The sequence below is a fragment of the Hirundo rustica genome, chromosome W (genome assembly GCF_015227805.2).
Source record: "Hirundo rustica isolate bHirRus1 chromosome W, bHirRus1.pri.v3, whole genome shotgun sequence".
Taxonomy (NCBI): domain Eukaryota; kingdom Metazoa; phylum Chordata; class Aves; order Passeriformes; family Hirundinidae; genus Hirundo; species Hirundo rustica.
Window position 1 is genome coordinate 19,095,555 of NC_053487.1, and position 25,170 is coordinate 19,120,724.

General features: G+C 41.5%; 1 protein-coding gene across 1 annotated transcript; it reads left to right on the forward strand.

The window, feature by feature from the left end:
• Positions 1 to 4,851: 4,851 nt before the first annotated feature.
• LOC120764997 (protocadherin-11 X-linked-like) lies at positions 4,852 to 23,858 on the forward strand (the record flags this gene model as incomplete). Its single annotated transcript, XM_040089171.2, is given in 7 exon segments — positions 4,852 to 6,000; positions 18,234 to 18,281; positions 21,370 to 22,645; positions 22,648 to 23,097; positions 23,100 to 23,354; positions 23,357 to 23,772; positions 23,775 to 23,858. Coding segments are annotated over 7 exon segments (3,678 nt in total), but the record flags the coding sequence as incomplete, so codon positions are not given.
• Between the last annotated feature and the right edge of the window lie 1,312 nt (positions 23,859 to 25,170).

Genomic DNA, 25,170 nt, shown 5'->3' on the forward strand with positions numbered 1-25,170 from the left:
ATTCCTGATGTATTAAATCCTTTCCCTGGGAGTTCATTAATCCCCTTTTTTCCCATATTTTCCCAAAGGTGTGCACTACCCCAAATGCATATTTAGAGTCTGTATAAATTGTCCCTTCTTTATCTTTTAATCTTTCTAACGCTCTTAATACAGCATACAATTCACAGGCTTGTGCAGACTAAGTTTTATACAGGAGGCCTGATTCTATAACTTCTAGTTCCGGTCCCCCTATAATTGCATGGCCTGGCACTCTTTTTCCTTCTGTAACCCATGATGATCCATCTACAAATAGCCTTTCCCCTGTTTCTAATTCTTCCTTCTCTAAGTCTGGTCTTATTTTAGTTTGCTTCTCAATAGTTGTCATGCAGTTATGAGCTAATTCTTTTTCATCCGGCTCCTCATATAAAAATTGGGCCAGATTTTACAAGCCCATCACTTCTAGGGTTAATTTAGGGGAGTCTAGAAGGATGCCTTCATATTTTAAAAGTCTGGAGTCTGTAATCCACTTATCTGCTTTTTTGGTTGTAAAATTCCCCTAATATTATGAGGAGATAACACTTTTAATTCGCTGTTAAATGTTATTTTGTGTGCTTCTTCCGTCAGGAGCGCACAGGCTACAACTGCTTGTAAGCAAGTAGGCCATCCTTTACTGATTTTACTTTAAAAGGCTCCCCCTTTGCCTCAACTACCAGGGCAGTTTCTCAGGCAAAGGTGCACCCAAGGGGCAGTTTTTGAATGGTTGATCTTTCAGCCCCTGTGTCTACCAGGAACTCGAATTCTTGGCGCTGGGGACTTATCTTTTATCAAGGGCTCCTGGTGTGTCCTGGTCCCCAGCAAATAGAGCCCCTGACCTGCTGGGCATCCCAAATGCGCATTCCTGCACGTCTAATCATGTTTTTTTTTTTCAGATGTAAAAAGGATGCTCAATATGGATTGTAATTCATCCCAAGCATAAATATTGGGACCTAGGAATTGGTCCACTCTCTCTGATACTCCTAGTGGATCTTCTAACAAGTTCCCCATTTCCTTTTTGAAGTCTCGTACGTCCCCTGAGCTTAGTGGGACAGAGATAAACCCTATTTCAGCTTGAGGTCCCCCCATGGGCATTTCTCTTAAAGGGTATAAATTCTGTTGTCTCACCCTTTGTCTAGTCATCGGACCTCTAGGTGGGGCCTCAGCTTGTTCTTGTGCATTTTCATTATCCGGGAGTGGAGGGGCTTGTGGTGGTACCTACGGTGGTGGAACTAATGGAACTTCTTCCTCTCGTTTCCCTCTTTTCTTATCTTCACGAGAGTCAGGTTTTTCTTTTAGGCTTAATAAAAACACTCCCAGGGTCTCAACTTATATACTTGCATAGTCGCTTTCTTCCTGACTAAAGGAGTCTTAGTGCTTACCCATAAGTTGAGTTTCTGCCTAACCCAATCATCATCAAATGCAGGCTAAAAAAAAAACTCCAAAAGCATTCCTAGATATTTCTTTCCCACCCCATACTTCTATACAATAGCGTATCATTTTGGCCTTATCCTTGTCTCTAGTCCCAGGATACTGCTTCCATTCAGCTAGCATGAATCCTAACGGACTGTCTTTAGGCACAGGTGGGAGTTTCATGGGTGGAGGGGGCTTGCTCTTCCCCTGTCCCATCTTCTGGAGTGCCTTCTATCACAGGTGTGCAACCAATCGCTTCCCCTTGTTCGTGGCCCACGCCCTCGCGGGCAATGGGAACCGCACTACTGAGGGTCCACACTCACTTGGGGTGTCCGGCTGCTGGCTCCCCTCTCACACAGCACACTCAGCACACTCCAGGATACCCGACCCCGACCGAACGGCTCCCCACGTGTAATTCCACGCAATACTTACGCGTCCTGCGTCTTCGTCCGGACCTTTGTGCACAAAGTTTATAGGGTCGACCGGTCTCCTTTGCTTATGTCCCGAGTTTTAGGTTCGTCGGTGAGAGCGGGGTAGGTTACAGAGATCCTGGGGCCACCTGGAGGTGGGGCGCCTCCCCAGTATTCCTATTCTACCAGAACATTCTCATCCGAGTCACGGCACCAAATTGTTATAAATTGCACGACTCAAGATTTAGTCCCAATTAGAATTTTATTTATTACAGCAAGCGGGGCATAAGCAAATACAGCGCTGGGTGACAGGGGGTCTGCACCCCGCCAACTGCCGCACGGTTACGGTCTTTCAGTTCTGTTTTATACAGTTCTTTTCTTTTGTTATCGGTCGGTCTATCTTGTTGCTAGGAGACCGTCTTCTATCTTCTGAAAACAGTTACAGTTCCTTCTCCTGGAACTCAAAAGCCTTGTTAAGCAATAGCACATGTGTCTAAAAAATCATGAGTCATCCTGTGTTTGCAAGCTTAAAGGTTCTCTTAAAAATGACAAGTCATCCTGTGTTTGCAAGTTCAATGAACAAAGCATTAACTTGTTACAGTGAGGGACCCCTGGCTATTTTCTTTGTGAACCTAAATCGGTTGGTGTTTGGAGTTGGGTCTCTCTAAGAAAAGGCTTTGATTGTGTGCAGAAAGCAGAGAGCCCAGAACTTATGCCCAGAGTTAGCAGAAATAGCCGATAAATTTTTGATGCTGAGAAGCGCAATTGAAGTAGTCTACTTTGTGTTTTGTAACATCTTGGACCAAAAGGGTTTCTAAACATGGGGGCAAATGAGAGCAAAGAGATTCCCAGAGGAAGCCCTTTAGGGTGTATCTTAACACACTGGAAAGAACTGGTGGGCTGTGGTGGTACCGAAACTAAGAGGGAGCTTGCTAAGCTTTGTACACAATGGTGGCCATTATATAAACTTGATGAAGGTGTGAAGTGGCCAGTAAACGGTACACTGGACTATGAGACATTATTACAATTGATGCTTTTCCTTCGGCGTGAACAAAAGTGGCAAGAAGTAGCTTATGCTGATATGTTTTTCACTCTCAGAAATCATCCCGAGTGGCAAAGGGATTGTGGAATGAGGTCACCATCTGATCCTTTAGTATTAGCCCTTGAAAAGGACAATGAAGCTACTAAAGGGAAGCCCAAACGGTGTTGTAGTACCTGCTCGATAAATCAGAGGTGCACCCATCCTGACAAAGTATACCAAGCAGAGGCTTTGGAACAAGAGACAGAAGACATACTTAAGCCAGCCCCTAGGAGGCAGGAAAGGAGGAGGGTGGTGGGGGACGCAAATTCAGAACCATCATTGACTCCAACCCCCCTCACTTCATCTTTAGCTTCATCTTCCTTTGGGAGGACAGCAACTGAGGTAGGGGTTTCTCCACCCACTCCTAAACCCCGGGATCCACCACTGCCTAGCAGTGACAGTGAGTGGGATGAACCTGAACCCCTCCCACCAGGTCCTAAGTTTCCCTCACGAGGACCTATAGCATCAAGGACCCGAAAACAAACCAGAGTTGTCGTACAAGCACCTCTAAGACAAGCAATAACCTCTGATGGGGAAACAAAACTGATTAAAGTTCCCTTTTCCTCAATTGATTTAGAAATTTGGGAAAGGATTGCTAAGGGCTATCGAAGTGATCCTATAGGGGTTGCTAAGAAAATGAAGTTTATGGTTAAGCAGCATTCACCTGATTGGGCAGATCTGCAACTGCTACTTGATGCCTTAACAGAAACTGAGAAGCAATTAGTTTTGAAAGTAGCTGGGGATCTGCCTGAAGATGATTGTAGGACAACACAGGAGGATGTTAAAGATGTATTTCCCCTTCAAGACCCAGGCTGGGATCCTAATGATGATGAGGAGTTAGGGCGGTTAAAGAGATACCAAGAACTAATAGTAAAAGGGCTAGAAAGAGCAATCCCCAAAACCATAAACTGGTCAGCCTTATATGCTATCAAACAGGGCCCCTCTCAAACACCTTCTGAATTTCTAGATCACCTGCGAGATGCAATGCGCCGACACACCACCCTGGATCCTGGCTCTGATGAAGGAACGCAGCAATGAATAAATTTATTTTTAGGACAATCCACAGGAGATATCAGGCGGAAACTCCAGAAGATCTGGGGCCCAAACAGCCGGAATTTAGAAACTTTATTAGATGAGGCCTGGAGAGTTTTTAGTAACCGGGAAGAAGGGTATAAACAAGGGGTGAAGAAACTAGCAGCAGTAGTAAAAGAAGGAGAAAAAGGAAAACATGGGCAAGGTCCACCAAAACAAGGACCACCCCGACTAGGAAAAGATCAATGTGCATTTTGTAAGAAATTTGGTCACTGGAAAAACCAGTGCCCAGAATTAAGAAAGGGTAATGAACATAGAAAAGGTGATCAGAAAAAGGAAAAAGTAGTTGCTCATGTAAAAGAGGACTGAAGGGGACCGGAGGGCCCTACCCTAGGGGACCCTCTGGTTATAGTTAAACTGGAGAACAAAGAAAAAGAAGTGAAATTTTTGATAGATACAGGGGCAACATTTTCAGTGTTAAATAAGGCCCTAATACCTGTAACCAATGACTATGTTATGGTAAAGGGGGCAACTGGCCAATCTGAAAGAGCTTATTTTTGTAAACCATTGAAGTATAAATTGGGAAAACAGTGGGGCATCCATCGATTTTTATACATGCCTAATGCTCCATCTGCACTTTTGGGCAGAGATTTGCTAGAGCAGCTGGAAGCAAGAATAATATTCAAAAATGGGGAAATTAGTTTGGAGGTAAAGGATCAACAATATGTAGAACTGTTAAGCTTAATGCTAATAACCAAAGAAATTGAAGTGGCAAGTGAAAAGGAAAATTTTAGGAAAATAATGGATCAAGTATTTCCAGGAGTGTGGGCCTCCAATATACCAGGAAGAGCAAAGAATGCACTCCCAGTGCAAATCAGGCTTAAAGAAGGAGGACAGCCAGTAAGGGTTAAACAATACCCCCTAAAGAAAGAAGATATAGAAGGGGTTGGCCCAATTATTGAGAACTTTCTGCAGCTAGGACTACTGAGAGAGTGTCAATCTGATTTTAATACTCCTATTCTGCCAGTAAAGAAACCTGATGGGTCATACAGATTAGTACAAGATTTAAGGGCTGTTAACAAGGTAACTGAAGACTTGTATCCAGTGGTTGCCAATCCCTACACCTTGTTAACCCGTTTAACACCTGAACTAACTTGGTTTACTGTTCTAGATCTAAAGGATGCTTTCTTTTGCCTCCCTCTCCATGAAGCCAGCCAGAAAATTTTTGCATTCGAGTGGGAAAGCCCTAAAACTGGAAGAAAAACTCAGCTCGCATGGTGTGTGTTACCGCAGGGGTACAAGAACTCCCCCACTATATTTGGGGAACAGCTTGCCAAGGATTTAGAGTCCTGGGAACCTCCACCAGGAGAAGGACAGTTACTCCAGTATGTGGATGATCTCTTAATAGCTACCCGGACCCAGGAGACATGCGTGGACTGGACGGTAAGCCTCCTAAACTTTCTAGGCCTGCAGGGGTATCGAGTATCCCAGAAGAAAGCCCAAATGGTGAGGCAAACAGTTATTTACCTGGGTTACGAAGTAAGTGCTGGACAAAGGACTCTGGGGCAGGATCGCAAGGAAGCAATATGCCAGACCCCAAAACCTCAGACAGTGAAAGAACTAAGAACCTTTTTAGGCATGACAGGGTGGTGCAGACTGTGGATTTATAACTATGGGTTGCTTGTTAAACCTCTGTATGCCTTGATCACGGAAGGGAGCAGGGATCTTCAGTGGACAAAAGATGCAACCCGAGCCTTCAACCAGCTAAAGAAAGCCCTTATGTCAGCTCCAGCCCTAGGACTTCCAAACGTGAGTAAACCATTTTTCCTGTTTTCTCATGAGAAGCAGGGGATTGCCTTGGGAATATTAGCACAGAACTTAGGCCCGTACCGGAGGGCAGTGGCCTATCTTTCCAAGCAACTGGACACAGCAGCTAAAGGATGGCCAGGGTGTCTCAGAGCAGTTGCAGCAGTAGCAATAAACATCCAAGAAGCACGCAAATTCACCCTAGGCCAGAAGATGACTGTGCTAGTATCTCACACAATGTCTGCAGTCCTTGAGGCAAAAGGGGGACACTGGCTCTCCCCACAGAGATTTCTGAAGTACCAAGCCATACTGGTAGAACAAGATGATGTTGAAATTGTGGTAACTAACATTGTGAACCCAACTTCCTTCCTCAGCGGGAGCATGGGAGAACCAGTGATCCATGACTGCCTGGAGACCATTGAAGCCACATACTCGAGCTGCCCAGATCTGAAGGACACCCCGCTTGAGGATGCTGACACCTGGTTTACTGATGGAAGCAGCTATGTCGTCAGTGGAAGAAGGCACGCTGGGTATGCAGTTACCACAAGCAGAGAGGTAATAGAGTCTGGGCCATTACCAACTAATACATCTGCACAGAAGGCTGAAATAATGGCCTTAATCCGAGCCCTAGAGCTGGCAAAAGGAAAAGAGATCAACATCTACACGGACTCAAGGTATGCATTCGGAGTGGTTCATGCTCATGGAGCCATCTGGAAGGAAAGAGGACTGCTGAATTCACAAGGCAAGAGTATTAAACACGCACAAGAGATACTGAGGCTATTAGATGCCATACAACTACCTGAGAGAGTAGCCGTAATGCACATAAAGGCACACCAAAAAGTGAGCTCTGAATTGGAAGAAGGGAATATGCTGGCGGACAGAGAGGCAAAAGAAGCAGCAAAAGGTGAGGTACCCGATAAGGCTGTTGAGGCAGCATTGATTCCAGATGGAAAAGTTTCTATTGAAGGTAAGCCAGTGTACAATAAGAAAGATAAGAAACTTATCAAGGTAGAAAAGGCAAGTTATAATCAGGAGGGATGGGCTGTAACAGAAGAAGGGAAACTTGTAGTACCCTCCTATTTGTTGTGGTCATTAGTACAGAGGGAACATGAGAAAACACACTGGGGAATAGATGCCCTGTATAACCATTTGAAAGAAAGAATCATGGCCAGGAAATTGCAGGGCACAGTGATACAAGTAACTCGTCAGTGTAGTCTTTGCCTCCGAACTAACCCTAAAAATACCCCAAAGCCTAAAGTGGGACAAATTGGGAAAGGTTGTGGACCTGGGCAACAATGGCAAATTGATTTTACAGAACTGCCCAGGAAGGGAGGGTATCGTTACCTATTGGTGTTAACTGATACCTTTTCAGGATGGCCAGAAGCCTTTCCTGCCAGGACAGCTAAGGCCCGAGAGGTGACCAAAGCGCTGTTGCAAGAAATAATACCACGATTTGGAGTTCCAGCCACCATATCCTCAGATAGGGGACCACACTTTATTTCGAAAATTGTGCAGGAAATAAGTCACCACCTGGGAATAGACTGGGAATTGCACACCCCATACCACCCTCAATCTAGCGGCCAGGTGGAAAAGATGAACCATTTGATTAAACAACAAATTGTAAGATTGGGGCAAGAAGCAAATTTGCCCTGGCCTCAGGCTCTCCCATTGGCCTTGTTGCGAATTCGGACAAAACCAAGAGCAAAAGAGAAACTAAGCCCTTTTGAAATATTGTATGGAAGGCCATATGCAGTTCAAGAGGGAACAGCATCCATTCAAGTAGGGGAAGAAACCCTACATGGATATATGGTGGCCCTAAATAAACAACTTAGAGAAGTTGAGAAGTATGTGGCTGGAACTCAAAACAGAGAACTAGATGGGCCAGTACATGATGTACAACCTGGGGATTATGTGTATGTTAAGTCTTTTGCAGAAAAAACCTTAGAACCACAGTGGGAAGGACCATTCCAGGTGCTCCTCACTACCTTCACTGCAATCAAGATCCAAGAACAGAAGGCCTGGATCCATCACTCCCGAGTGAAGAAAGCCCCAGAAGGAATTTGGAAAGCCACACCAGGCGATAACGAACTGAAGCTGAAGCTCACTCGGAACAACGAATAAATGGACTAAGAGTTATTTTGGACATTATGTGGAAAGTTGTAACTACTGTAGTAATTACCTTAACCATAACAGGAGTCAACACAATACCACGAAGGTATAATGTGACTGGGATATACCAGTGCCAAGGAAGAGCCTATGATCCTTACTCTCGTAGGGCTTTAAACAAGATACTAAAAGTCACAAATGCAAGCTTGTGGGAGGGAAGAAATGTTTGGGGATGTAAGTATGCATTCGTACAGGATGGGTTCCACGAGGCTTACCATCCACCCATGAAACTCATCAGGGTTAGTCCTGAATGCTGTAAATGCTGTGATAAATGCTTGAGTACATGTCTGGTGTTTAGACTCAAAATAGAAGGGTGTGCGATAAGAGGGTATGACATTGACTTTAACATCACTCAGGTATGTACCATAAGAACCAGACCAAGATCACTCCACCAGTGCCAAGAAAGGCTGTGATCACCAAGATGCCAGCTATTCCAGAAGTGGAGGAACAAATAACTCCTGTAGTTACCAAAATTGGGCCATATGCTATTAAGAAGACAGGAGTTCAGAAGCTGATAGTTAACCCAAAGTGGTCTTTAAAACGAGTAGAAATGGGAGTACAGGTAAATGCTTCACACGTTCGGCCAGAATGTGCCCCATTTCTCAGGAACTCCTTTATGGACTGGACTACTTGGCTTCAAAAAAGTATGCCACCCAATTTTAGGAACAAGAGGGATCTCACTGGATTGCTAGGAACAGGACTGGGAGTGCTGAACACAATAGATTCAGAAGTGTTACTGAATAAATTAACCACAATAGGGAGCGATTTAGTCAAACTACAACCTTTGCAATCCTCTCTACTAGCACTAGGTAACAATCACTGGAAATTGACCAAGATATTGCCAGAGTGGGAAGACACAGAGGAGCGAGATCATGAAGTAATAATTAGCACACTAGGCACAGCTAGTGAAAACATCTCGTTGGCCCTAGGGTGTACTCAGGCACAACTGTGGATGCAATCAGTGGCTGCCGCAGTTATCAGGGAAGGTGGAGAAGGAATATTCCCTGCTGAAATTCGCAAAATTGTCTGGGATAATGCCTCTGATATGGAGAGGGAACTTCAGTCCTGGTGGGTGTTGGTCAATTTCACCTATAACCTTGTGACTAGTGTAGTGACAGCCTTTGTTTTAACTATACACGATGCCTCAGTGGACTTAATACACCCAATAGTCCCCTTAGGATTAAACCACGAGGGAACTGTATTGTACCCTTCTGAACACAGAATGTGGGCACGAGAAATTAAAGGAAAGTGGCAAACTATTAATCTAGAGCCCTGTACTGTGAGGAGACAATTAGGATACATATGTGAAGGGACATTAGAGGGTGACAAAGACACTTGTTTAGACACAGACCAAAGTATTTGTCACTTTGAAACACATCCAGGCAAACAGACAACTTCACTTGTGTATATAGGACAAGGTTGTGTCTGTCTTAGGACAGCATGCCCCATCATAAGGATAGACAACCAAATCGTGAATGAGACTCAATTCAATTTGTGTGTTTGCAATTTTGTTAGAATTAAGGGATGTGATTTTTCCTATCGAGTACCCGTAATATCACATCAATATATAAAGGCCAACCTAGCCACTGTGCAGAAGATACTGCCTGTGCCCATAGGAATGAATTTGACTTTAGTTGCTCAATTGCTGAAGCATCATGAATTGAGAGAAATCTTAAAAGAAATTAGAGATGAAGGGAAAAAGACATTAATTACCATACACCATGACACAGAGACCATCAAAGGGGTTTTTAAAAGTCTTGAGGAACATTTGTCTCATCATTGGTGGGATGTGCTTTTTGGGTGGTCACCAACAGCAACCGGAATATTGAATACCTTAATCCACCCTATAGTTGTGTTGCTTATTTTGGTCAGCATAAGTTTAGTGTTATCCATTGTAATACTTGTTTGGAACTGGAGGATGCTACGACGAGTGTCAGCTTTAACATCACTGTCAAAGGCGTATGGCTTGGTCTTGAGAGACACTAGCTGTACAGCTTGGATAGATGAGGAAGACTCTGTATACTGAGTAAAAGAATTTACTCATTTCAAAGAAGAAGTGGGGAATGAGACGTTAATTTTGAGGAACTAAGGATTTTTTAGGAAAGTTAAGATAATAAGTTGCTGAATTAGCTGAAGTAGATAGGTAATCTTTGTTCGCAGTTAACAGAAGCCGGATCTTAGATAAGCTACCCAGGATCTTGTAACTCATTTCTTGTCAGGTTTATGTTTATGTAGTTGTCCTTGTCATGAAAAACAGAATGTGGTAAATAAGACATAAGATAGCTGCAGATTTCCTGCTTAAAGGACCCATTGAACACAGGAAACTGTAAGTTCTACCAAGGAATCATTTGTCACGAATGCATTGAAAAGGTAGAAAGGTCAGGACGAGGAAGACTCATCTTACTTCCTCATTTTAGGTGACCCCTCCCCAAAATAGACCCCCGACTCATTTTAAGAAACAAAGTACGCATGCTTAATAGCCTTTTTGCCAATTAGCATACGAAGCGAGGAATGGGAGGTGACAGGGGTATGAATATGCATTTGTATTTTGGATATTCAACACTTTTGTAAATAAAAGACTTTGTAATTACCTGTGAATTTCACAGTGCGAATTAGGGAAATATCCCGCGTGCTGCCCGGCCGTAATAAACATACACTTTCTAACTTTAAACTGTTAGAGAGTTTTTGTCCGTCACAGTTGGGTATCGATACTAGATCAATACCCATATTTCTTTAATAAATCATTATGGTTTTCTTAGATTATTTTTTTTTTCCTTTTGGAGGAAAAAAATCCCTGTCCATTAGCCATAATTTTTAGTGTATATTCATGACTAAACTGCTATTAGGGAATATAAACAGTGAAAAAAAACTGAGCAGAAAAGCTGGAATGGAATGATGAGTGCTTGGTATTTCCCTTGTAAACATGCCATTCTAATATTCTTAAGTTTATTTTCTTTCTTACAAATCAGTTTCATCAGTTCCATTTCTGATTTTAAGACTGAGAAATAGCTCAAGTGCATTCAATTAGAGTAAAATTGGAGTTTTATTTTTGTTTTTAGAAAGGAATATATTCTTGAGTAAAACTGTATATTGAAGTATAAATCAAATACACTTATAAGATTTTTTTTTTATCCCAAACTCACAGGGAAGCATTTTCTCAGAATATAACTCATTACCTGGGAAGTCAGGACAATTTATTTGCTAGAACTTTCAATACACACAGGTAGAAAGAGATTTCTTTTCAAAATTGACTTTCAGACTCAAGTTGCTGCTTACAGTAATGAAATGTTTCTTCTTTTTTATCTTGCTCTTGTTCTAGTGAGTCAGATAAATAGGAGTCAGTAACACTGGAGGAGGGAGAAGTCAAGTTTCTGAGAAATCCAGCACCAGAAAATACATTTTTGGTTTATCCCCTACCCTTCTTGATCAGTATGCTGAAAAGACTTTCATTTACCGAGTTTTAGAATTCAGTGTCTCTGGAACTATTTTTAGTAGTGCCACTCTGTATTTCTTCTCAGCCACCATCACCCATTTATTTCTTTGAAATTGCAGTATTATCTTCCCATGCACAGTGAAGTGGCATCTTATACTTGCATACATCACATACTTTCAGAGTTTAATATGGGAGTCTCACTGTTATTTTCTGAGAGTAATAAAAAAAGGATAAGTTTTCATTCCTTGAAAAAAATATAGCTTTATTTCTTTCAAAAGCAAAACTGGTCCTGTGGCAGTTAAATGTCACATGCACACACTCTTCCTTATGGCTTGTAAACTCTTTTCTGCTAGAGGCTTTTTCCTCATCCTGCTATATTTTTGCCCAGATGGGTTGTGAATCATCTGCGTTAAGGCTGTGGATTTTTAAATCAACATTCATAAAGCAGTGACACATGGACATTGAAGTGCTGTCCATGCACATGAAAGAATTTCCTTGTGTTTCTGGAAGTGTGGGAGGTTCCACGTGTGTGTGTGTGTGCGTGTGTGTGTGTATGAGATGCTCCTGCTATTCAGATGGAAATTTTTTTCCTACAAGTATAGGCATAAAGGGAAGATACAGTGTGGATGCTGACAGCCCGGTCAGAGAGAAATTTTCAACCATCAGACAGCAGTAAGGCCTGTGAGAGAGAAAGTCAAATAAACTCCCAGGCACTGGTCTGGGGAGCTGTGAGAAAGCTCAGTGAAAGAATTCAAAACAATCCTTGCACCTGGTGTTTGCACTTGTTGTTGATTTGCAAGATGTTTACAAAGGGGTGTCATTTCTATTTAGCCAATGATGGTGAGGGGTGTTAATTAAAGGACCAATCATGTCCAGCTGTATCAAACAGTCTATAAAAAGGTGTGCTTTCTAATAAACTGTGCTTTATGCCTTCTAAGAAGATTTGAGTCTGTGTCACTCATTCAGCTGCCCCTAGTACAACAGCGACAATACAGTGATTTTGCTCCCAGATAAACTTGAGCTTTAGAAGGGTGTTAGGTCAAAGAAGACAATCTTGCTAAACAACTTGTTGGAAAAGCTGCACCATCAGAGGTTAGAATATGGATTTTTCTTAATGAAGGTGCCATGTGTTTAAAGACATCATGCACACTGAATTTGTGTGTGCATGTATGTATAGGAGGGAATGAGATAACTATACATATTTCATGGATGTTGATGTGCAGCAAAGCACAAGGATTCCAGCCTATTTCATATTTTGTTTCCCCATTTGCTACGAACCAAATACACATGTATCCATTACCCCTAGTCTCCACTTGTGGCAGTGCAAGAATTGTTTTATCAATTTCTTAAGTAATTTTGTAAGTTTTATAAGAAGTTTTATGTTATGGTTCATTCCACTGTGCCCCCATTTTCTCTAACGGTTCCTCCCCTATGAGTTTGCTGTATAGCAAGTTGTTTTATGTCAATTATCCCACCCCCCACCTGTCCTTGTCAATCCCCTCTCCCCGCTGCTCTGGGGCGTCCTGTCTGTCACTTCGGGACTCCTCCCTGGACTCGGGAAAGTCCCAGGAGAGGCGTCGAGTGATAGGCTGGTGCCTGGGAAATCCCCTTTTCCCCTCTTGTGAGTGGTCTGATGTTTAAAAGTGGACACCCCCTGTTATCCCCCCGAATTCCCTGATTTGCTGACCTGTTGTTGCCACCCCTTAATCCTCCCCCATTTATAAGTTTGGGGAGGGAAATTCAAAGGGGCTCTCTCTCTGGGCAGTTTGAAGAGTGGCAGAGCTCCCGCCGCTCTGACTTTAATAAACCATCATTAAACCTGCCTAGTAGAGAGTCGACCTTTTGTCTGCCGCCACAGTCACAATGCAATCAAGGCCAGCTGCCGGTGGGGAGCCGAGACCCACAGGAAGAGGTTGCTCGCCTGCTTGCAACCCCGACCAAAACGCTTTGGCCGCTGTGCATATCTGAGCTAGCCAGTGGTCAGCACCTGCCAGGCGTGGAAAGACAGCCACATCCACTGAAATCTGTGCAAGCTGGAGTTGCTGCACAGCCCCTGCTTTAGGGGAAAGGAATTTTCAGAACTGTCTGGGTTGTTTGTATTTCCTGGTGTACAAGTGGCTGCCAGGTTTAATCCTCTCCTGCCTGGCAGTGCTGAGGTGCTCATGTGCAGGTTTGTGAGTGGGAGGGCACAGCAGGTTCACCCCTCACCAGCACCTGGTTGTGCTCACCCCGAGCTCCAAATGTGCCACTGAGAGCTCAGACACCACCTTTGAGGTTGTGATTTAGGAGCTGTTCTGAGCAGCTGTACAGAATTGTTAGTGCTTTCCTCCAAAGGCACAGCGCTGCATCGGAGACTTGTACTCATTTCTCTTTCTCGCACATCCTTGGTTCTGTGCCTGTTCTCAGCTAGGAAATAGAGCAAATATGTAACTGTCACCTTGTATAATGCAAATATCAAAATGCACTTGTTGGGTGTATTGTTGCCTGATATAAATCCTATTTTTTTTTTCCCTTTATTATATATCTATAGTGAGACTCCAAAGGCAGAAACATGCTGAAAGGCAAGTCAGGTGTCTGGAGCTTTATCATGGGAATTTAGAGCAAAGCCGAAACATGTTTAATACCTTAATCTGAATATCCTCAGGGTGTTTAAAATGTAGCTTTTTGTTCAGTAGGATGTCTGTGAATATTTCTGAACGACTATAATGGAGGAGATTAAGAGGGGAGGTTGGCTCCCTGGTTGTTACCTGCAGCAATTCACCCCCCTTGTTTTGGTCAAAGTGTCTCTAAATGAAAGAACTTTTCTTGAAGTTTACATTTCTAAAGTTTAGCTCCTAAAGTTGCATTCTAATAGTTAGTTTCTAAAGTTTAAAATTTTAAAGTTTAATTTTAAACATGATTAGTAACTCAGAAGTGGCTGCCTTTTTCAGACCAGCTACAAACTTTGGACAATTGATAAAAGTGTCTCTGTATTTTAATTTCCCATCTTTAGTTAGTCTACAACTATTTATACAGCCTACAGCATTATTGTGAATAAAAATTCCTTACAGTTTTGTGGTGCAGCTGCATATTTTTCTGAAATATATAATTGTTGTCTGGAGTGCATTATGAAAGACCATTCAAGTAATGGCCCAGTTCCTTGAAAGGAGTTTCTTGGTAATTTTGTGTCCTGTTAATGCAGCAATATGGGCTCACCATTATTCCCACCCTAGTTTGTAGAGGATGAAGTGAATTTCTATTAAAATAAAAGATTCAGGTTTCTGTTTTGGTTTAGGTTTTCCTTTTTTGTTTGTTTGTTTTTGTTTGTTGTTTCTTAGTTGTCATCCATGTTTGAAAATATAAATTAGATTTAATTAAGAACCCGCAAACAACTCAACTTGAAACAACATTTCAAAGGCCAGAGATGTGCTATGGAAAGAGAACTCTCTTTTTATTCATTGTCCTGGGGTGACTGTGTATCCCCAATCGTCTGTTGGGTGCAGGGGGGAGGGCAAGCGCGGTTTGTTTTTCCCCAGGAAAACTCTGCTCATCGGAGTGACCTTGAAGCGGGGGAGTTGGAACACAGCAAGACGAAAGAAGCTCTGTTGTTTTTTCCCCGGCAGTTAGTTAGTTTAGTGCTAGCGTAGTTAGACGCTGTAGAATAGCTGAAGCTTTTTGCCTTTTTTTTCTTTTTCTTTTTTTTGTCCTTTTTTCCTTCCTTTTTGCTTTTTTTGCCCTCTCCTCGGAACTGTTCCAACCTCTCCAGACTAAGGACCTGGGGAAGCACCGGGGGCCTCCACAGGGGACCCACCCCACCAAGACCAGCCCTGCACATCTCCTTTTCTCCCAGCGTCAGCGGAGACGGAGCGGTGGAGCACAGTGACGACCCTCAAGGAGACTTTCTTTAAGTTTGTTATCCCTCCGTAAGCAGCACAAAGCTGTCATCGGGTATTGTGCTGGGAGTGCTTTGCCTGTTTAATAAACAGGTTTTTTCCACTTCTCTCTGAGGAAATCTTTTTTCCCGAACCGGTTGGAGGAGGGGAGGGGGGCCCCGTGGGAGGGTTTCTCCCAAAATCTGCCTGAAACCACCACATTCATGAAACCTGGTGCAGTCTTGAAAATGTGAAGTTCATGTGGGTTACCAATTTTCAGCTCTTCCTGCTCTCTCCCTTGTAAAACTTGTGGTTGAAAATATTAGCACTTTTAAGTTAGGGAGTTTCAGGCTCACTTGAAGTGTAGACTGAAGAAAAAAAGTAAATAAATCAAAAATGCAGTATTCACTGTCCCTAACTGTTTCTCCTCACTGGAGGTGAACGTGATCTAATAAACATGTTCTGACAATTGAATGCCAAGAATTTAGTAGGATGAAAAAATATTTAATCTCAGAAAAAGCATGTCTGTCTTATATCTACCTATCTTAGAAAATAAAGTAGACAATGTTTAGAACATGACAAGATTGAAAAAGACTCCTTAAAGAAGGGACCAACTCATCTGAAAAGTTTAAGGAGACTCCAGCAATGCAATTATTAGTACTGCTTAAGTTTTGTAATAGTAACATTAAATTTATATTTCCAAGGAACTAATTTCCTGTTTGGGTAAACCTCCTAGCCTTTTTTTTTTTCCTTTACTTTTTCAGAAAATTTGTATTAAATACATTGATTGTCCTCTTCTTCATTCCATGTTGTACTTTTTATTTTTCCTTTCCACCATAAAATAGTTCATTATTATCCTTGTGTTCTATTGACCCCATCCACAGTGTTGTGCTTGCTTGTTTCATGGGACAAGAGCACTTTTGTGTGTGGTTGTGTGTATGGGGAGGAAATTTTGACAGTGTTTTCCATTTGTAGGAGCTCTTATATAATTGTCGGTGGAAAAGTAGCAAGTTATGGTGTAGACATTACTAATAATATGATGTCCTCAACTCTTACATAGGAATGGAGCTAATTAGGATTCTGAATGCAGAAAATGCACTTTAGGTTTATGCATAATTGGATGCTTCCAAGTCCTATTTTTACTGTGATTCTGAACCTGAAAGTTCAGTTTATTCCAAGCTTAAATTTTTTCTTGCTTCAAAGGCCACCAATGAAAACAGTGCATGACACTGAAAGAAAACCATAAATTGAACAAAAGTCTTAAGAATCTTGGCCTACAGATTAAAAGACTGCCTTGCTCTGACAGAGTGTTTCAAATCTGTAAGCAACTCTGCATCTGCTGAGGTGTGCATTATAAAAAATTCTTACCTTTGCAATGTTATTTTTCTCCCTTGAAGTTCTGCCACTCAGTTCATAAGGTAACTGCTGGTACTAATGGCACTTATTTCCAGTAACTTTGGGTTATAAGCTGTGGGATGTCATGAGAGGAGTGACTGTGGAGTCTTTAAGCAGGACAGCTGTCCAACAAATGGTAATTTTCTAGAATGCATGGACAGCAAATTGCACACTGGTTGAGTAATAGCAGACAAGGGACCTTTATTAGAGCTACACCACTTAGGGTAGTTTGGATCTGAGTGCATTCATATGCACCCATTATAAACACATAGATCCATCTTTGCCTACCATGTGGAATATTTTGTGTTTAAGATGTTAACTTGGCTTTGGCAATTCACAGTTTCACAACCAAAGCATTGCCTTTTGAAAGAAAAATGCAAATTTAATTTTCAGCTTTTATCGAAAAAGTTGTCCACCATGTAACTGTGGTCTGTTTTTTCTGCATTAAGAACTGAAGTTGTGCTGCTGTACTCTCTTCTCTGCTGATAGACAGCACAGTCACAGAGCAGTTCCATATGTCTTGGCAAAAACAGGCAAGGAAAAAGTGTCTTGGACCCGTCTTGTAGTTCTGCAGAAGCCTTGCAAAGATTTTCTGTGTTGTTCCATGTGAAATAACCAACCAACATTTAGCAAACATGCATCATTTTCTGGACTTTCTCAAAGGATTTTAGGGTCCTTTGGACTCAAAACTGCATTTCAGCCGAAGGTTTTTATTTAAGTAATTACTTAATGAATTAATGATTTACCTTGTGATGAGAAACCAATTTTTAATATTTTTCTTCTTCTTCCTTTTCTTCTTTTAAGATGATTATTAACATGCAATAAATGTGTATTTCTAGCTTGTTCCAATAGTCATTGAAATGAGTTACTGTAGAATATTGATAAAAGTTTGAGCTGTGCATGGCCCTTGACTTCTGTTTGAGATTCAGTTGAACCAAGGACATCACGTGATGTGTTTGTCATTTACAGTGCCTGAAGTATTGATAATAAGCATAGGGTGAAGCTGTAGCCACAAAACAATGAGCTGTCTTTGCTCCTGCGGCTTTCTCTGGAGGTTCAGACTCCTCTTTTGAATGAAGATTGAGGACAGCGTTGATCTACCCTTTGTCAGCTAACAATGGATACTTGTTACAAACAATTATGTAATTTGTATGTTTTAAGGAATAATCACTGGTAGCCCCTCCTAATTTGAGTACTTTGTATTATAAGCAGTTGGATTTGTAGCATTATTTAGCACAAAGTTCTTTGCCTTCTCCACTCCCCAACTCCTGCTTTCTGCCAACTTACTGCTCTGCAAGTGTAAGTCCACAGGATGTTTTGAACACAGTGGACCGTCTCTCTGTTATCAGCATTAACCCAAAGCTTATCTATTTTCCCATCCTTCCCAACAATGTCCAGGCAGTCAGTACCCCACAGATTTAACAAAATCCTGTGGTGAAATGCTATGATACTGCAATATCTGTGTGTAGACTCCTGGTGCACTTTGTCACAGCCAGTCCTGTCTGTAGTACTTAGAAGCTGTTCTAGCTCACCACACTATGTGTCCATTTGTCATTGATTATGTATTTATGAAACCACCTAAATGTTGCAATTTTTAAAATACTCTCTAATTTTTTTTTTTTTTCACATGACAGCCCAAAACAGCTCCGAAAAGGACATTTGGATCCATTACAAATGACCAGGTAAATATACACAGTAGGGAGTGTTCAACAAGAAAGTTTCAGTATTTGAGAGACTGTGTGCGTAAATCCACGGAAAAGGCTGTTATGGAAATTGGTAAGGTAACAGAGCTCCTTATTGCCCTGATAAGGGATCTTGTGAGCAGGGTCAGAACCTCTTTAAGCTAATCCAGGCTCTGAGATGGGCATAACTTTGATTTGCCTCCAATAGTTAGTGCTTAAATTGTATTTTTAAATTTAAAAAGTCAATCTCTCATATTTTTCACTCCCATTCTTCTGTAAGGGTAGAGATATCGATGGAGCAGATTATTTCTACCGGTCATTTTAATGGGCAAAGGTATTCTACAATGTTAATTGTCTATTGTGCTTTTCCAATGAACTCTTGCCCTTCCCAGTGTGAACAAATCCTTCAGATCACTGGGATAATGTGGTGACTGATGCGCAGTTCAGTCCAAATAGAAATCTGACCTTAATGGAAATTTTAACTTCACTGGACTTTTAATGATGATGGAGCTATGTACTTCAAGAAATTAATCCTGAAGGTTTTTGTTCATGTTTCTCATTTTAACTCTCAATTTCTTTGCTCATAATGGAGATAATTAGATATTTATAATCTTAAAAATATATTTCTTGAGTGTTTCATCTTTTTTTTTTTGAGTGTTTAGAATGTGAGAACTATGCATTCTTAGAAAATGTGTTTGTTAATTTGCAGCATGTCACACCAAACCTTATCTTTTAAACAACGTGAAATAATCTTGCTAGAGTTAAGAGAAAGTCTACTTCTCTGTAATGTTTTTATCTGTGGTTTAAAAAAGATGTCTAAACCTGTAATTAATAGGAAGAAATAAACATGGATAATATTTCTTTCCATAGAAAATCATTCAAGTGTTAATAATAAACTTGGAAGAGATCTTTGCATTCTTTTCTGTTCTCTAGTCATTCACTGCTAGTGATGGGGAGCTAAAGCACCATATTTTATATCAAACTTATCTGCTATGATGAAAGACCCCTCTCCCATACTGGATAAGAAAAGCAGAGACGGGCACACACATGTACAGCCACATGAATTCAAAGTCTGTACGAAGTTCTTGTTGTAGCTGTGGGATCTAATGACAGAATGATCAGTGCCCATCTGTCAACTTGTGTACAAATAAAGAAGTAAAGAGAGCTGACAGGTTGCTTTTACTCTGGCTTCTGTTATTTTCTTTCCTCTGGAATCTATGTTAAAGCATAGAATATATAATTTATAATTTCTTGGTAATTATGAAAGTTATTGCAAATAACTGCTATCCAGATTGAATATGAAGAGGAAACTCACACTCTGCTTCCTATCAGCATAGAACTACCATTCTAAAATTTACCCTAATTGGTTCAAAATGTATATCTTGATTTAGAAACAATTTGCAAGGCTTATATTTTCATGCCTTCTGCTAAAGAAGCTAAATCTGTACTTTTTTTATTACTTCAAACTGTGTTCCAGTTTACTTTATATTGTCCCCAGTTGCAACTTAATGTTGCCACAAATGCTGTGCAAGTTGGCACAAGTGCTCTGCAAGTAATTTTGGATATATGGATGAATAGTTCTGTCCCATGAAATAAAAGATGGCTTATGTAGAGTCAAAATCTGGCTTTGAGATAACAAATCAGTGGAAGAGTCCAGCCTCACTCAGAAGTGTATAGAAGCTATAAAATGCATGTACTTAGTGGTGGGTAGCAAGATACAAGGAATACAAATCTTTTGCAACTAATGAGAAATAAGAAACCTTGAACACTGGGAACATTTTCTTTTGCTTTGTTCTGGAGTGTCTCAAACCAGTTTAGAACACAACTGGACCTGGTCCAGTGGAAGGTGTCCCTGCCTGTGGCAAGAGGTTGGAATGAGAGGATCTTTAAGGTCCCTTCCAGCCCAAACCATCTATGATTCTATGGCAGTTACCTGAGTGAGGGTGAAAGATGAGAAGAATAAGCAGAGAAAGAACAGTTGCTCATTATTACAAATATTACACATAAAAAGAAACTCCTATTTAGTGCACAATTTTATTTATGCCTTCTTTTTTCTGGCCATCCCATGCATTCAGCATTATCCATCTTCATTCTAGTCCTGCCCTTATGGAAGATGTGGCTGGAAAACTGTCTTTACATCATTCCTCTAAGTGGTGTGGTATGAGAAAAGGGGATGATCACACTGTTCTTAATTCATTTATCTGAAGAGACAGCACAAGAGAAAGGGAATTTAGTTCTAGATTCCAGTATTTATTTTAGCAGATTTGTCAGCACTACTGTTTTTTAAAAAAGCTGTTTGTTCAATATGTGTAGCATTTTGTGCAGTTCCAGAGATGTTCAACAAACTCCATGAAATATATTGACAATTTTCAAATTGATCTTGCAGTTCTATGATATTTTTTGAAATGAAAATAGGTCATCTTTTTTTTCACTGGGATTGTAACTTTCACTACAAATATAAAACATATAGTGATGAATACAGGAATAGTTTTAATGTGTTTTTAAATATATTTCTGACGAACTGTTAGGACTTAGTTTTGTCTGTATCATCTGACATCTGAATAATCTAGTAAGCAGTTTATCAGTGACGGTTTTGTTTTGTTTTTTTAATTTATGCTAATGGTTTCAGATCATGTTCAGAGTTGCTCTACAAACAGAGAAATAATCCCTTTATCTTTGTTGGTTTCCTTGAAATTGAATATTGGAATAGGTCCTCCAGTGACTGAACTTTGGCTTCATTCCTCATTTCCACACTTACTTGTACAACAGAGAAACTGAATTACATCTGTCTGGGAATGTAATAAATTTTCTTTAGAAACAGAGAATCTGAATGAAAAAATTGCCATCACTCCCACATTTCCCCTTTTTCTAGAGTATCTGTTTATTGCCGTGTTTGCTCTGAAGCTTTCTCAAGGCTCTGGGGCTTAAAGCAAAACTAGATATGGAAAAGTAAAGATGAATATAAAAATGTATATTTCTGTATAGAGTATATGCATGAATATATATTCTATGACAATTTCAGAAAATGTGATATTTTTCTGTTTAAATACACTGTCAAGCTAAAGTGTGTTCTTTCTTCATCTTGTAGGGTCAAAATGTATTTGGTCTTGACATAACTGAGACACCTGAGGGAGATAAGTGGCCTCAACTAATTGTCCAACAGATCCTGGATAGGGAGCAGAAGGACACCTATGTGATGAAAATCAAAGTTGAGGATGGTGGGAGCCCCCCAAGGTCCAGCACTGCCATCCTGCAGGTCACGGTGACTGATGTCAACGACAACCACCCGGTCTTCAAAGAGAACAACATCGAGGTCAGTGTGCCAGAAAACGCTCCCATGGGCACCTCTGTGTCTCAACTCCATGCCACCGACGCAGACCTGGGCTCCAGTGCACAAATCCATTTCTATTTCAGCAACCAGATCTCCAGTCTGTCCAAAAGGCTCTTTGCCATTGATGACATCACTGGCCTCATCACCATCAGGGAGCCTCTGGACAGGGAGGAGTCTCTTGTGCACAAATTGACTGTTTTGGCAAGCGATGGCAGCTCAACTCCATCAAGAGCAACAGTGACTGTTAATGTCACAGATATTAATGACAGTGTCCCATCAATAGACACGAGGTACATCATCAGCCTGGTGAATGGGACAGTGCTTTTATCTGAGAAGGCTCCCTTTAAAACAAAAATTGCTTTGATAACAGTGCTGGACAAGGATACTGATCAGAATGGGAAAGTCACCTGTTTTACAGATCACGATGTCCCTTTCAGGCTAAAACCAGTGCTTGGTAATCAGTTTCTCCTGGAGACAGCCGCATTTCTAGACTATGAAGCTACACAAGAATATGCCATCAAAATAGTGGCTTCAGATTCAGGGAAGCCTCCCTTAAACCAGTCTGCAATGCTCCTGATCAAAATTAAAGATGAAAATGACAATGCCCCAGTTTTCACACAGCCTATCATAGGCCTTTCCATCCCTGAAAACAACGCTCCTGGTACTCAGCTAACCAGTATCAGTGCTACAGATGCTGACAGCAGGCAGAATGCTGAGATCAGCTACATCCTGAGTTCTGATGCGCCCCCAATTTTCAACCTGGACCACCGTACAGGCATCCTGACAGCAGTGAGAAAGCTGGACAGAGAAAACCAAGACAGGTACTCTTTCACTGTGCTGGCTAAGGATAATGGGATGCCACCTTTGCAGACCAATGCTCCTGTGACAGTGTCAGTGCTGGACCAGAATGATAACAGCCCTGCTTTCACACATAATGAATATAATTTTTATGTGCCAGAAAACCTGCCCATGTATGGCACAGTGGGGCTTATCACAGTTACAGATGCTGATGCAGGAGACAATGCTGCAGTCACTCTATCTTAAATGGTAGAGATAATTTCATTATAGATCCACTTATTGGTGTAATAAGACCTAACATTACCTTTGATAGGGAGCAGCAGGGATCATACACTTTCCAGGTGAAAGCAGTGGATGGAGGAAGACTGCAGCATTCCTCAACTGCCAAAGTGACCATCAGTGTTGTTGATGTAAATGATAACAGGCCCATTTTTGTTATTCCCTCATCTAATTATTCCTATGAGTTGGTCCCAACGTCAGCCAGCCCAGGATCTGTAGTCACTAAAGTCTTTGCAGTTGATAATGACACAGGAATAAACACAGAGCTCCGCTATAGCATCATAGGTGGGAACTCCAGGGGCTTGTTTACCATTGACCAATTAACAGGCAATATTACTTTGAAAGAGAAGGTAATGACATCAGATCATGGCTTGCACAGATTGGTGATCAAGGTGAATGACCTGGGACAGCTGGACTCTACACGATAGCTCTTGTGCACTTGTTTGTGAACAAGACCATCACCAACAGCTCCTACGTGCAAGAGTTGGTGCATAGGAACATGGAAACTCCAGTTAGCCAGAACATTGGGGATGGTGAGATAACCCCACAGACCAATGATTATGTCAAGATCATCATTGCCATTGCTGCAGGAACCATGACAGTTATTCTGGTAATTTTTGTTACTGCTTTAGTCCGGTGCCGCCAGATGCCCAGGCACAAGGTTGTCCAAAAAATAAGCAGAGTGGTGAATGGGTTTCCCCCAACCAAGAGAATAGGCAGATCAAGAAAAATAAGCAGAGCTCTCCAAAGAGCCTCCTCCTCAACTTTGTGACTATTGAAGAGTCTAAGCCTGATGATCCTGGCCACGAGCACATAAATGGCACTTTAGACATTCCTGTAGAGCTAGAAGAGCAAACTATGGGAAAATATAACTGGGCCACCACACCAACCACATTTAAACCTGATAGCCCAGACTTAGCAAAGCACTGCAAGTCTGCTTCTCCGCAGCCTACCTTTCAAATTAAACCTGAAACTCCTGTACCCCCCAAGAAGCACTATGTCATTCAGGAATTGCCTCTAGATAACACCTTTGTGGTGGGCTGTGACTCACTTTCCAAATGCTCATCCAGCAGCTCAAGACCCTTACTTACAGTGTTTCTGAATGCAGCTGTCAAGGAGGCTTCAAGACCCCAGGCCCCATACCCACCAGACAGGTAATGGAATTTTAAAGGTGCTTTCTTCCTCCTTCCCTCCTTACTTTGCCAATCCTATAACTCCAGTTTGAAGCACTGCAAGATAAGTTCTCCTGCAAGGAGTAAAACTTTGAAAGTTTGTATTCGATCGAGGCATTGTAAAACAAACAATTTGAGCTTCCTGAGTGGTAAGGGAGAAAATGAGAAGGGAAAAGAGCGATGTCTGTGAGGAGATCGAGCAGGCAGAGATCCCTGTGGTGGTGTCCTGACTGCAGATGGCAGCATGGATTTTTCCACTTCACTGCAGAACCTCAAGCAGCTTGGAAGGCTCAGAGTGGGACTGTCCTCTCCAGCCTGGTGTGCTCAAGGGTCCAAGCAATCTAGGCCAGGTGGAAAGCAATAAAGCTTTACAGGAGCTCATAAGTGGTTCCTAATATTAATAGAGTCTGTAATTGCAGCCTTCATTTGGGCACAGCTTTGCTTCAAGGTCTCTCAGGAGCAGGCAAGAATTTTCCTCTGAGAGTTTCAGTGCCATTTTCAGACTGGAAGGAGCCTTAAATCTGGTGGAATGACACAGCTGACAGGCAAACTTAGGGAAAAATTAGAAGCATCAGCATAATTGGTCTGCTGCTCTGCCTGATAAACCAGGTATTAGCTTCTAAGAAATGCAGTACAACAAAGGAAACATCTAAAGAATCCTCAGCTTAAAATGAAAAATAAATTGAGGATTCAAGTAACCCTTATTCTTCAAGACCCTACAGAAAAGCTTCAAATCACTGGAAATAGAATCTAATATTTATCCATATTTAGAACAGTGTAATAAAACTTTTCTGTTTACTTCTCTTTCTTCCAAAGTATCACAAAGTTTTCAGTGGGGATAGTTTTCTAGTTAAGCTTTAGCTGGTCAAGTAATTAATCATTAAAGTAACACTTACTTCAGGAGCATTTATTTTATTATTGATAATATATTTTAACTTGATAATATGTTTAACTTAATATATGGCTTGGGAAAAAATTCCTCAGCTTGATTAAGTCTGGTAAATTTCTTCCTCCAGTGTTGTAGTGCATTAATTTGGTTTATGTTGTGTTTTATCGGATTTGAAATCTGTATCAAATGGTTTGTCTTTATTCAGCTGTAACTTAACTCCTTCACTCCCACCTCTCCCTTATTGGGTAGTGTCTTGTCCCTGCCTCTGGGCCCTGCCCCCTGGAGAAAAAGTCCTGACACGGGAGGGGCCTCACTCTCTCTGGCACCGGTGAGCTATCAGGGAAGATCTCCAGCCAAAGCAGGCAGGACTGGAGAATAAAGCAATATTTTTCCCCCGGACAAAGAGCAGGCTCCTTCTTT